We start from the raw sequence: 15,157 nt of genomic DNA on the forward strand, positions 1-15,157 counted from the left end.
GATATCGTACACAATATCCCATGCATGCCATCCCCGAAACCGTCCTCAACGGCAGGATATAGTGTATTTCTGTCAAAGAGGCCACAGACCTGTAGGACAGGATCTGCCAAATCAAACTTGGGAACTTCGCTCACGTTTCTGAACACCTGTGCAAACAATCGCCCGCACACAGCCTGTATCGTTTGGCATGGTCGGCCAAGCGGCAATGCAGGCTAAACGAGCGCCTCAGTGAGAACGTGTGTCACTGTACAGATCATGTCGGACTTACACCATCACATACTCAGGACGCAGACGTAGGTTGTCGATTTCAATCATGACTGACAGATTGTTTATTACATCAACTCGCGTGGCATTTTCATCCGCCTAAACATTCAGTTCAGGTCTGACGTCACCTAGCGGACAGGTAAGGAATTAAAAGACTATTTCCGTTAACAATATTGCATGGGGATTAAGTTGGGTGAAGTTTCATTAAACTAAATTTAGACAGTATTGTTTAAGCAACATTGCTATACAGAGTGATCTTCATCAGCTGTTTAATCGAGGAGTATTGATCGTGGTAACACGGGAACTACCTGTGGTTATATGATACAGGTGTATATAACTGCATGCCAGCTATTTACGACACAGCTGGATGACTATCTGGGCGCTGTTTGGAATGTTAACCTTAATCAAACATGGCTACCTTAAGCTTTCCGCGTTGTCAATAACATCAATAATCGATTATGAATCAGGTCAGCTGGGTATCACTGTGTGGGAAGCGTTGATTGATTTATTGATGTTCAGTGAATAATTGGAACGGTCGGCGGTATTTCTGAAAACCGGTTTCATAACCAACATTTTGGGACACGGATAGTTTGTACCGTACTAATAAACACACACAGGGTCTTGTAACGCTAAACACTGCCATCAAGGCATGTACTGTCAAGGTGTCGCAACACTATTCAACCGGACCCCTTTTTTGTAGTGCTAAGGCTCTGTCACCGACAGTACTTGCCGTGATACAAGTTTTAATCGCTACACGCCCCTGTGGACTCAACATGTGTGCTAAGAGAGTAATTAATATTCTCCTAGCATTGGTCATACATTCAGGTCTGTTCGGTATGCAAACAAACCCGAGGTGAGAGATTGTGTGAGTGAGTGAGAGAATTGATATGAATAATAATTATGAATAGGAGAGTGAGTGGTCGTTGGTAAGTGACCATAACTGAAGGGTCAGGGATATCTTCCGGTCTGTTCGGCATACATACAAATGTAAACCCGGGATGAGAGAGTGCGTTAGTGAGTGAATGAGAGAATGAGGAGAATGGATATGAACGGTGTTAATGAAGAAGACAGTGAGTGTTCGTGTCGTGACTAAGTGACCACAACTTATAATGGTTTTGTAATAATGAGTCATTTTGGTTTTACACTACTTTTAGCAATATTCCAGCAATATCACGAGAACACCAGAAATGGGTTTTGCACACTGTACCCATGTGAGGAATCGAGCTCGGGTCTTCGGCGTGACGGGTGAACGCTGTAAACACAAGGCTACCCCAGTGTGAGTGACGGATCATTAGTGATAGGTAGTGATGGCAGAAGAGAGTGAGTGACACATTGGGTATGTGAGTGGGTGAGTGAGTAAGAAAGTCAGCGAATGTGTGAAAGAGACTGTGGGTTAGTCCGGCCTACAGTCCTTGAAACACATTATTTTCTCTCCTGCAAAGCCGTTTCTGCAAAGCTGAAGCACTTAATGGAGCAAGTCTAGATTTCATCTCACCCGGTCTCCTTTTTCTATTTATGTAGAATTGTCTGTTACTATCAAAATGATATCATATTCAGAGACTAGCATTTAGTCTAAGTAAATGGATGAATTGGTGAGAGAGACTGTGGGATTGTGAGTAAGAGAAAGAAGTGAATAAGAGATAGTGGGTTAGACTTTATTGTGACGAAATGATTGAGTGGGTGGGTATGGGTTTACGTCCTGTTAAGCAATATTCCAACGGGAACACCAGAAATTGATTTTCCTTAGAGTGAAACGAACCTAGGATTTCGACTTATCTCTCCTACAGTGAGGTTACCCAACCGCTCTGTGATTGAATGATTTAGTGAGAGGAGGGTGAGGATACCGGGGTAAGTGATCATGAGTGTTAGTGAGTAACAATTTACAGCTCCCTGCAGCAACCGATGAGGCTTTGCATGCTCGAGCTGGAACACTGATTACTACCCATGTGCCCCATATACTGCCGTGGAACCTCATTATAAGTCAGCGTCAGTGATGTGTGTCCAGGAGCCTCGTATCCCGAGTTTTTGAACATACCCTCCACCAGCAATGGGCTCTCGACTACATGTTTGTGTGAGTCAGGCTCGATTTCTTTTCATGTAGGTATGGACATACTGCGATCGATTTAGGAGGCATTGCGTTGTCAAACTCACACTTCGTCTGTAGGAGTATTTCCTTACACTGAACACCTTATAGGTCACCCTTTGTAGATGCGGCATGAACGAACACGCACTCACTCACACGCTCATTAACAGATTGACAATAGAATGAAAAAGATTATTTTTCTAACATTGTAACGATGTCAGTATTACCGAGGTCTGTCTTCACATTGATTGTTTGTTTATTTATGTTGTTGTGTTCATGAAATGGGTGACATAACAACCATTTTCCACAGTTGTCTCCACACAGTAAGTGTACATCACAGAGGCAGATATGATTGAACATACATTTGTTTATGAATATCGAATGCTGATGCTGCGAGGTGTTCGCTAAAAGATGAGCGTATCCCTCCCCACACATGGCACGTCACAAACAAATGCACGGTCTCATCAGTTGCTTGCCTGAATAACCCAACTAATAGGCATTACATTTGGCATCATTTTTGTCATTGATGCCACACATGTAGAAATGTCGTTCCCATGTGATACAACACAGCGAGAGTCACTTGCTGCTCTGAAACTTTGGAGGTCATGTTTTATGGTAACTTTAAACTTGTAAATGTAAATACCCACGGGGTGAGAAGAGTGAACATCGCAGGACACACAAGAAAAGTTGACTGAACTTAAACGCATACATTGAACTTCTTAAATATTATTTGCAGAGGGCCGTACAAATCAACATCCATTCCAACAAACTTCCAGTTACAAACGTGCCTTCCAACCCTATACTGAATGTCTAGTGGTAGATGGCTGATATTCTGCGCGGCCTGTATATTCCAGCTGTGCGCTGCAGCAGCCTTCAATAGGGATGATCGGATCACCTGCCTGTCTGGACTTGTGACGAGCACCGGGGGCGTAGAAACAGGCTTTCCTCCTGTCGCCGTGTACTAAACATACTCTAATGGACACTGCTAATTACTCACATCAGCGCATGTATAAAACATTTAGAACATGCATGGGCACATCCATCCACACACGCTCACACACAGACACACACACACTCTCTAACTCATTCACTCTCACACAGACACACTCACACAAGCATACGCTCACTCCCTCACTCACTCACAAACATAGGCTAGTTCTGGTCAGACGCTTGTTCCTGTTTGCTGTGTGTACTTAAATGCATGTATCAGAATGCATGTAAATTATGAATATCATTCAACGATCGTAACACGTTCTTAGTATTGTTCAGATTCTAGTATTATAGTGGGATTGAGTCCTGTCCGGATTATCAACCCACGGACTGAGAATTAGGCACTTACACACTAGCATACGAAGTCAGTGATCTAACCCTTTAGCCAACGCGACTTTCACACAGTCTAAACCATGAACCTTGTGTGACCCCCTGATAAATGTCGCACAGCTTCTGTAGCCGAAAGCTGTGAATGTTCTCCTTTCAATAACGTTAAGCCATCCTCCAACAATAGCTGGAAGGTGGGGCTGCCTTGTGCTTGAAGCGTTTGCTCGTCACACCTATGACCCCGGTTCGATTCCCCTCGTGGGTACAATGAAGCCCATTTCTATTGTCATGACTAACCGTCGGTGAAGGTTTGTGTATACAAAGGCTCCCTACTGCTCGTGATCTTTCTACACGCAGCAAGACCTCATCATTGTATCCTAACCTTTACTCATACACTTTATTATACATGAACGAGTCTGGGCTGATATTAACATTTACAATAATAACATATGTTCATCATTCCGTACACACCTTCTTCAATCTGCATTAACAGCACGCTGAGAAAAGACCATGTTTTATGTGACCGTAAGTACTGTCGGATACAGTTAGCCATACGTGCGTCCAAGTCGATTCAACCTTGCTTGAGACGAAACCCAACAGCCACCTCCATGTGAAGGTAATATCCATTTCTCCAGCACAGGCCATTAACGTAATTGTGCACCAACCGGCAACCAATGACATATTTTTTACTCCCATTCCTGCACATGGTGTCGTTTGAGTTTCATTGACCTGAATGTGATTTTTAAGAATTATGGCTGGAGCACTGCGACTCAAGTCGAAATGGGGAATGTTTAACGCGATGTGAAGACCACCTTAATTATGCAGCTGTTCAGATGTTGGTCGGAGTATTTCAACCGTTTAAAAACTTGTGTCAACCGCCTTTATAAGTGTGAAGGATTGTCCCCAGGGCTATGTCAGCAATGGCAGATAATCAATATCATTTTCTTGACTGCAGAATGTTCACCTTCACGAAAGATGTCTGACCTGTAGCATTGAAGAGTTCGTACATCAAGTTGATGTATCACTGACATATAGTCCAAACCAGGGTATGTCAGCAATGACAGATAATCAATATCAGTATCGTGGTATCGTACATCAAGTTGATGTATCACTGACATATAGTCCAAACCTGGGTATGTCAGCAATGGCGGATAATCAATATCACTATCGTGGTATCGTACATCAAGTTGATGTATCACTGACATATAGTCCAAACCAGGGTATGTCAACAATGACAGATAATCAATATCAGTATCGTGGTATCGTACATCAAGTTGATGTATCACTGACATGTAGTCCAAACGAGCTCACGAATTCAGTTAGAGATGGGTAGGGTAGCCGTCAGACTGAAGACCCGGGTTCGATTGCCCATGTAGGGACGATATGTTAAGCCATTTCTGGTGTCCCCATCTGTGATATCGCTGGAACGTCGCTAAAGGCGGCGTAGAACCATACTCACTCACTCACCTAAGGTCTCGGGATAAAGTGGAACTACCACCCAACCCGACACACTCACTCTGGATTCAGCTGGACAGCAACTCATGTGTTCTACGCATACTTATGTACATGAGATCCCCTTCGTGGTCTACTGGAACGTCTGTTCCAAGAACGATTCAGGCCATTAATTCCGTTCTGAATCGCAAAAAGTCTTTAAAAGTTGGCACTTATTCATACCCTGATTGACGTCAAGCATTACAGGTCTGAACGGCTCGGAATGAGTCGGCTGTGTTCGAGGATCCGGAATGTTCAGCTGAGGCGTGGTATCTGGCCGGGCTAGCATTAGGGAGCAGAGACTTGAACAGGAGTCATATCTCACTCTTTAATGAATGATAATGTTTTCGGTTATGAGAACTTAAGTATAAACAATTTGTAAATTGTTTTTCATTAATTACACCATGATGTCAATTTATGTTATTTTTCTGTTTCAGAATGGCTGACCAGCCTTCCGGATTCTCCGACCAACTGGTCTCTGAGAACAGCATCGATGAGAGCGGTATTTATCAAACAAACATCAACAGAGGGATGCTCAGACTCGACGGATACGAGAACCAGGCATTTGAAGAAACCTCAACAGATCCCACGCCAGAAGTTCGAAATGGATATGCGCCAAATGGTACTTCGCCAAATCCGCAAAATGGTACTGCTGTACGACTTCCGCCACCGCCGTCAAAAAAAGACATTTTAGCACAGAAAACATCCTCTGCACAAACACCTGCAGAGCAAATAGCGACCGCAGACCAAACCGATGTATCGTCATCCGGGTATTCGTTACCGGTTGTTTACGACAACAGAAGTGGTAACAATGTCGTAATACAAGAACGGGTTGTGGTACCTCAGTCAGATGGAACAAGTGAAATACAGACTCGTGCAATACCAGAAAGATGGCGAGATTTGGATCAGCCGCTGCGTCAAAAAAAGTTAAAATTCTTGAAGATCTTCGGCACTATAGCAATAATATTATTCTTTCCTACCGGCATACCTGCGTGCTACTATGCTTTCAAGGCAAAGACTGAGTTTGACGAGGGAATTATGAGAGGCAACATTGACACGGCGGCCAAGTACGCCAAAAGGGCCGAGCGGTTGATTATTTTGTCGGGGATCCTCGCCCTTGTCTTTGGTATATTGGTGTTAGCAATGATTGAACGTTCAATGAACCCAGAGAGGTACGCAAACTGGCACCCTGGGGGTATTGTAGGGCAGTGATGTTCAGGTAGAGTCGTTGGTGTAAGGTGTTCACTGCAAGGTAATGTGCAGCTATGTATAAACTGTAAACTTACTGTGCATGTCAATACAGTCCTTATCTGTGGAAATCCGAACGGTAATTGTCTTATGAAATGTAAAGTCATAATTTACTTTATACGTGATAGTGTCTTTAAAGGAATAATTTTGATCCTAAAACCCACCGGAGTGGTTAAATGGCTAAATCATTTCCACTCTTGCTCATTCACTCACTCACTCATATGCCTTCAAAATATTCCATTGCTGCGAACAATTCTGGCAATATGGTAAATATCATGTGCAGTGTGGGTTTTTTTAAAGAAAACTTGTAAGTGCTTATTTATACCATGTTTACGGAGTCAGTAGATAAGCCATCAACTCATAACTTCCTTTAGATATTTAAAGTGGCTTGTGTCCGCTCAAAATAAAACAGGCTAATATTCTGGTTATAGTAATTCACAATCTCTTTGCGGCCCCAGTCTGGGAAGATGTATTTTACATCGTACTGTTGTATGTAGTGACAAGTTTCATGTTAAGAACTGTGATACTGTAGCAGTTTTTCTGTCCTCGATGATAGGTCTTTACGTTCTGAATTTATTGATATTGACATTAACACATGAGCGGTATGGCTCAAATATTGCCGATGTAACGCTAAATATTAACTCTCACTCAGAAATCAGCGATCGTTGGTTCGATTGCCGTTTTGATTGTATGACAAACCGGATTTTGTCGGCACAGTGAACTGCTAATGTTGTTGACCCCTGCAGTACTCCGGCCTTTCATCCTACATTACCCAGACGCACCCTCACATAGCTTGAAATTAGATCATATTTTCTACATATAGTGACGGGATTAGGAAATCTTTATCCCTTTAATCCATTTGGATTGTTAAATTAAATATTACTGCACCGATTATTTAATTGGACCATTTCGACTTACAGCAGTGGTTTAAGGAAGCATGTATGCTCTAATCACACCATGTACTGTCGACTCAACAATACAACCCAATAGTTACGTTAATAGCCGTAACATTGTTTTAATATTGTTACCAAATCCCCTGGTGCAAGTGTAATATAATTTGTATCTGTGTAGACGCTAGCTTCATCATAACTGGTAGTCTGTGATACAATATGCAGTGGGCGTATGTGATCGCCCCGTTACTACGTTACAGAGCTCGAGATAATTTTTCAAACAGTTGGGTATTTACTCCCATGTCTGTTTATGTATCAGTAATTGCATTTTTAGGAGGAACCAGCATCTTGTATAATCCAACCAGTTAAAAGAATTGAGTACTTTTATAGAAACTTTGTTATCTCTATTCGGTACTTAATTCTTCTAAATATAAACTGTAAATGCATCTCAATAGACTTCAAATTTTAGTAATTTTCTTATTGCCAATCATTGATCAGTCATTTCTAAATACTCAACATGGAAGTCAATTGAGTATTAGAGTAGACTCCGGACAGTGGCTACAACTATAATAGTATAATATATAGGAATCGCCTACCATTAGCTAATGCTGTTGTGGAGTTTGTGCGCCACGACACATCATACGAAAGTCAGTTCCGTTAAGTGAGTAATATTTTATATTAATGTACGCAAGATAGTATACACCTATTGGGTTTTAAGTGATTCTAACGCGTTTTTGTACTCCCAGATTTGTAATTATGTGTGTAAATGTGATTTTTATTGAGTAAAATACACAAATATGCGCCTTATCTGGAACTCTGCAGTACATTATTGTGTATGTAGAGCGCTGATCACAATCTACGATTAGTGAATTATCAGATAACGGACAACACTGAAATTTCACAAATATTATGATTTGATGAACTGTGGAAACAAATTGTGGTGGCATGTAAATCTATGCATTAGTCGATCAACGATGTAAGACACCTGACAAAATACTGTGTTCATATGGCAAACTAGGATAGAGTGTCACAGTTGTGTGTTTAGTACATGACTGATCTCATTATTCATGATGGAAATTCACCAGATGTTGCCGGTGCGTGTGTTGAATATGCACAATATTACCAACATAGGCATACGTGGAAAATGAACTTCTCGCAGAGAACCAGGCTGGACCGAGACTTAATGACTAAACTAGTGATATCAGAATCTCCGCATTTCCAGCCACAGATGTGAATATTAGACAGGCGGTTAATCTCTGACGAGATGGATTTTGAGGGAAACAAATTTATCAAAAGTCATCGTGAGTTCCAAATATGTTTCTTCTTGCGTCGTTTACTGCCTTCATTGCAAAACAGGTTGGACGCAAAGGAATATATATATGACTGAAAGGGAGTAACGTGCATGTTTGCATTCACGGAATGACGATGCAGGATAAATATTGCTCTTGGCCTCTAACGGCTATTGGGGTATTGGATTTAGCGATTTATTGATTCTACTGAATTTGAACGGTTTGACATCACTGGTGGATCTATCCAGAACAATCCGTTCACAGCGAGAGTTCTAGCGTTGGATAAGTCTGAACCAGTTAGCTTGTGTTGGCCTTCTAACTGTGTGTCAGTTACTTCGTAACTCTTCCTTTGTTCTCAGATAGTATGCTTTCATGGCCCCCTAGCTGAATGAACAACTAGTTGAATAAAGCAATTCATTGTATAATGTTATTGCTTTGTTATAAACTAAAGGTATCCCGGTTGACAGATATAAAATCTGGGTGTGTGGAATCAAGATGGCCAGTGCCACCTCACTCACTGGTTCAACGATGAGGATTTTACTGTTTGAGGTATATCTTTGTAAATTGTTGACAAAAGTATATTTTACATGCCTGAATGAAGCTAAATCTGTAATGCTGTTGTTTATATCATACTGCTGGAATATTACTGTTTGTATGTAAATATGTGAGGATTATTTACACCCATATGAATTCCTTTGTGTTGTCCCTTTATCCTGAGGGAAGCAGCAATATAGTTTTTGATGATGTCTTGCAGCAATAACTCTGATGTGATACACTGCACAGATTACACTATTTTAAGCAAGTTTATTAAACAACTATAAACGAAATCGTTTTGAGCGTTATCGCGTATTTATAGGTACGGCGTACAAGGTTAGAGAAGCGCCTGTAAAATCACAACATGTAGTCTCAATGTCCCACGGCAATGTTCCATCCTCTGTACACGTGTGTTTGGGTTTGTTGTTTCACGCCACACTCAGCAATATTCCAGCTTTATGGTGGCGGTCTGTAAATAAGCAAGTGATCAATAGCATGAGCGTCGATTTGTTTGAAGAATCGACTAGGGACCAGACAAATAAGAAGTAGGGAAATGTGTGCCTCTCCACAAGATCCCGAATAGGTTCCATTATTGTCTTTCTGCTCACAGCATGAGAACTGGCAAACAGTGACGACAGAGGATAGAACAAAAACGAAAAGTAAAATGTATGATGGGTATTTTTGTTCTTAATAGTATTTCATAACGATAATAACATGGTTAAACAGACGTTTGCTCGTTTGGGTTGGGTTTTTTTCACTACCAGATAATATGTCTTCATTGTGATCAGATGCATGGTCATATTGGTGGGATCTCGCGGGAGGCGCAATCTCGCGAGAGGATGAGAAAGATGTGCATGTTTAAGCCTTTTTAGGCGAATGTGGGTGGCCAAATGTTGATTCTATGGGACAAGCTGTGGTGGCGGTGGAATGCAGGAGGCACTGAGTATCTTCCATGAGTTCCACCAACTACACGAAAGTTGTCTTTGACTTGTCTCTAAACGGCATTTGACCATGGTTACCATGTCATTCCATTGTTGGTATAGGAGTTCGCCTCAGTTATGGCATTTCCAACGGAAGTTTGGAGGACCTGACATGCAGACTGGGTCTGACCGTTTCAGGAACGTCTTAGTCCACACTACGCTGATCCTTTTTGTCTCAGTAACGCCAGTGATGTGGACAGTCGCAACTGCGACGGTCAATGTGTTTTCCACAGTTTCCTGAAGGCATCTGTAACGACAATATGATTAACACCACACAATGTGCAGCTCACCATAGAACAGTACCGACATGTTTGGTCATCTGTTTGACCCAGGCGGCAACGGTAGGCGAAGAGAGACGTCTTGATGGTTCCAGTTTCAGTTGGCAACTGATGGTGAAAGCTGGAAAAAACTAACTGGCACATGACGTCAATATAGCGTCAATCGCCACACGTCTCATCGTTTTCAATCGCTTCACCCCACTTTGACACCATTGGCTTGTAAAGGCACTTATATTATCACTGCTCCGGATGCGCTTGTCAGTTGCAGCGCTCTTCTGAGGTTGAAAAGGACCCAGTGTCAACTGAAGTGGTAAATATCAGAAATATACACCCAACAAAATGGAGGTAGACATATTGAATGATGCATGTTTGTATCATCATGTTGGTACTCACCTAAGATTGCAGCAACGTTTTCTAATAATTGAATCAACTAATTTCCCATTGTGACAAAATTGTTCAAACATTTTTACTGCCACGACATTGTATGTACACACGATGTACTCGATATCTGACTTCCTCCCAGGTAAAGACAACATCTACCAAAAACCAGTGAAATTAATAATTCCTTACATATAAACATAATCTTTTACATGCTTTAAGAAATAAACTTAAAGTTTTTTGGGTTAGAAGTTTGAACGTAGATTAATACCTCAGGGTTCATGCAAAATGTGAAACATTTGCAGATATCTAACCATAGTTCGAAAATGTATCATTAACACACTAGTTTTTTCTCATATTTAGAATAATATCTCAACATTTAGTATATATATAACATTCAACCACACATTCGGTGTAACAAAAAGGGGACATGGGGGAGGGAGGTCGAATATGTAGATTCTCGTTGTCACAACTACGGAGTTCTTTTCCTTCACTTCGACTTTCCCCTGATGCGATTCGCACTCTGCTGATTACATAATATGTACACAAATCAATGTCTTCGTTGATTTTATGCTGCCGCAGCATGACGTAAAGAAGATATATAAAGTTGTACTCATATCTGACATCAAGCTAAGACATATTTCTCTCAACGTTATGCCTTGATGAAAATAAATGACAGTCAAATGAATGTTGACACATCCGATCTCTTTTGCTCTCTGACGTCATAATGCACCGTCCAAATGCTCTCTAGAAACGTTCTGACATAGATGTACAATCTCCACGTCCATCGAATAACCATTCTTGGGTGTGTTTAGTCACACGTGTGTTTTGTCATGACGTTTTTATGCCAAATGTGTCGGGAACGTCACTCGTTGAGTAATGCTTGTTATGTTCATAACAGTATCGTCTCTCTTGAAATGCTTCTTGTGAATCAAATGGTCAAGGTCAACTGTTTTTGCCTAGAACTAGCGCTGAAACCGTAAGCACAAATATGTTTGATGTTACATGACGTAGTACACTACCCTGGTTGCACGCGTTAGCTTTACACGACATTAGGCAGCCGTTGTAGTCATGTTCCTTGAACCGAAACAATCCACAGGTATTGAGCATCGACTTCATCCCACACGACCGGACCAGCATCTCGGACTGGGTGTCAACTGCAAACAGAAGCAACATCAGCGTCAACAGCGCTCAGACAGGCAGACAGACAGACAGACAGACAGACAGACAGGCAGGCAGGCAGACAGACAGACAGACAGGCAGGCAGGCAGGCAGGCAGGCAGACAGACAGACAGACAGACAGACAGACAGACAGACAGACAGACAGATATACATGAGACTCAGCTCAGTATTTGATGCATCAGTTATACACATTCATTCTATGCAACCATGAGCCATTGCATACGAAATACCGAGAGATCATTAGGTATTAATGAAATCAAACTCTAAACAAAGTATATTTTCACTGTTAAATGACATGGCCGTGGAAGTTACCACCGACCTTCTGCTCAGTCTCCTCTGCAAGATGCTCTTTTCAGACCACGGAACAAGCAAAATACATAAAGTTGTCTCTGATTTTCCCATTTCTACATGCCAGACTGGAACTGGTCCATCCTAAACAGTACACTTTCGAACCATATGAGAGCCGCGGTGGATGGAGTTAGATCCTTGCCTTTATGTGCCTCACTCTAGGTTCGAATCCAGAATAGAGACAAAACAACCTTTCAGTTTGAACTGGTTAAGAATGTATCGGTTAGCGCCTAAGAAGAAATATGACTTGTCGATCTATAAACCATGTCTTCTTGTGTCAAACGTTATCTTCTAACAGCATAAATATTGCTGACAATACCTCAAACTGGCCATCATTGGTGTTTTGTTGACACATCGATCGGCACTCGGTGGCCAGACATCACGCGTTCCGCTATTGTCATGCTAAACAGTATGTTTGGAAGCGGAGAGATCCCTGGACAGGCTATGTCGGGTTCAAGCTGGCCACAGGACAGCGGAGAAAGTCTACACACTGCCCATACACTGGAAAATGCAGTATCTACCACTACATACAAAAGTCCATATTGTCTGTTTGCTGTGGCAATGTCCTGCTGTATGAGAACATTCATACGTCTTTCTACGTATGTCTACGATCTTTCTACGTATATCTACGATCTTTCTACGTATGTCTACGATCCAACGTAACTACTCGTATACAATAAATTATTTATTTGACGAAGAAAAATCACAGATCATATATTCAAGACGTTGTATGATACTTTAAGTACATAAGCCAATCTAAAATACCTATGTTTTCTTTCACAATTTACATAGGCACATATCCAAAGATATGGTGCCCCGTGGAAACAAAAGAGTGACACTGTATTATCTTTCTTTGCTTAACTGAAGAACTACAGCCACGATACATGTACACAATGTAACTGAGGTAGGTGAGCTTATCTTGAAATATCGACATAAACTGAGAGTTGCAATATTTCCCTTAAACTGATCCTTCGTCCAAAAACTAACAATTATATATCCCCGCCACACCAAAAAGATAATGACCACCGATTCCTTCATCAGTATTGTCAATCTGCCATCCTTTTGACGACACTAATGACAACATTTTGGTGGTGGTGAACTTATGTTGAGTAGTATCTTTTAAATGTTAGAATTTCTCTTAATGAGTGAGTGAGTGAGTGAGTGAGTGAGTGAGTGAGTGAGTGTGATTAGTTTAGCTTTACGCCGCACTCAGCCGTATTCCAGCCGTACGGCGGTGGTCTGTCAATAATAGTCTGGACCAGGCATTCCAAATTCTAAGGAACGTTTGATTGTGTATTAAGATTCGATGTCCATGTATTATCAGTTTATTTACTAACAACTGATAATAAGAACCTACCGACTTGATTACCCTCAAAGTGGGTTTTAAACTATCTGGCTTCAGGTGGTGGGAGGTCAGCTTTGGCAGCCGCTTGGTTGAGGAGGTTAGAACGATCGGCGTCCGATGTTATGGACACTGTAAATCTGTTATGAAATTGTTTCAGTCATTTTCAAAGTCGCGTCCGTCCTTTGGGGGACTTACGTACCTCTTACTCCTTTGATCTTGGTGCAATATTTGGCCGGAAACGTCCCGACTCTGCCCTCCATGCCTTGCTCGCAGTTAGTCTGGTAGTTCACGTGGACTGGGTTGAAGGGATCACGGCAGGAGGGGTTACTTCCATTCAGAGATGTACATGTGAAACAACCAAGGCTATTCACTGAAAGGCAAAACGAAGACGCTCTTCTATTATTTGTAATTGTAAAGAAGGTTCCCGTAATGCCGTTAGATAGTAATTCATCTTATCACGCATAAGCGTCATTTTCTGATTGGCTGAGCGCTCTTCTATTATTTTGTAATTGTAAAGAAGGTTCCCGTAATGCCGTTAGATAGTAATTCATCTTACCTCACGCATAAACGTCATTTTCTGATTGGCTGAGCGCTCTTCTATTATTTGTAATTGTAAAGGTTCCCGTAATGCCGTTAGATAGTAATTCATCTTACCTCACGCATAAATGTCATTTTCTGATTGGCTGAGCGCTCTTCTATTATTTGTAATTGTAAAGAAGGTTCCCGTAATGCCGTCAGATAGTAATTCATCTTACCTCACGCATAAATGTCATTTTCTGATTGGCTGAGCGCTCTTCTATTATTTGTAATTGTAAAGAAGGTTCCCGTAATGCCGTTAGATAGTAATTCATCTTACCTCACGCATAAATGTCGTTTTCTGATTGGCTGAGCGCTCTTCTATTATTTTGTGATTGTAAAGAAGGTTCCCGTAATGCCGTTAGATAGTAATTCATCTTACCTCACGCATAAACGTCATTTTCTGATTGGCTGAGCGCTCTTCTATTATTTGTAATTGTAAAGGTTCCCGTAATGCCGTTAGATCGTAATTCATCTTACCTCACGCATAAATGTCATTTTCTGATTGGCTGAGCGCTCTTCTATTATTTGTAATTGTAAAGAAGGTTCCCGTAATGCCGTTAGATAGTAATTCATCTTACCTCACGCATAAATGTCGTTTTCTGATTGGCTGAGCGCTCTTCTATTATTTGTAATTGTGAAAAGGTTCCCGTAATGCTGTTAGATAGTAATTCATCTTACCTCACGCATAAATGTCGTTTTCTGATTGGCTGAGCGCTCTTCTATTATTTGTAATTGTGAAAAGGTTCCCGTAATACCGTTAGATAGTAATTCATCTTACCTCACGCATAAATGTCATTTTCTGATTGGCTGAGCGCTCTTCTATTATTTGTAATTGTGAAAAGGTTCCCGTAATGCCGTTAGATAGTAATTCATCTTACCCCACGCATAAACGTCATTTTCTGATTGGCTGAGCGCTCTTCTGTTATATTCAATGTATCCCTGTTACAAGCG

At 41.4% G+C, this 15,157-nt stretch overlaps 2 protein-coding genes across 3 annotated transcripts; one reads left to right on the forward strand and one right to left on the reverse strand.

The window, feature by feature from the left end:
* The first annotated feature begins 226 nt into the window (after positions 1–226).
* Positions 227–9,409, forward strand: LOC137296900 (uncharacterized). Of its 2 annotated transcripts, none has more exons than XM_067828786.1 (2): positions 227–403; positions 5,593–9,409. In XM_067828786.1, exon 2 carries the CDS (start codon positions 5,594–5,596, stop codon positions 6,365–6,367), a length of 774 nt encoding a protein of 257 aa, XP_067684887.1. In that variant the 5' UTR covers positions 227–403; position 5,593; the 3' UTR covers positions 6,368–9,409. The 2 variants fall into 2 exon arrangements, with proteins under 2 accessions (XP_067684887.1, XP_067684888.1); XM_067828787.1 differs by lacking the exon at positions 227–403 and adding an exon at positions 4,635–4,710.
* A 2,288-nt stretch (positions 9,410–11,697) lies between these two features.
* LOC137297352 (uncharacterized) lies at positions 11,698–14,603 on the reverse strand. The gene is made up of 3 exons (XM_067829361.1): positions 14,591–14,603; positions 13,827–13,997; positions 11,698–11,909 (listed from the first exon to the last, which is right to left on the reverse strand). Exons 1-3 carry the CDS (start codon positions 14,601–14,603, stop codon positions 11,698–11,700), a joined length of 396 nt encoding a protein of 131 aa, XP_067685462.1.
* Between the last annotated feature and the right edge of the window lie 554 nt (positions 14,604–15,157).

This window comes from Haliotis asinina, chromosome 9, assembly GCF_037392515.1.
Source record: "Haliotis asinina isolate JCU_RB_2024 chromosome 9, JCU_Hal_asi_v2, whole genome shotgun sequence".
NCBI classification, from domain to species: domain Eukaryota; kingdom Metazoa; phylum Mollusca; class Gastropoda; order Lepetellida; family Haliotidae; genus Haliotis; species Haliotis asinina.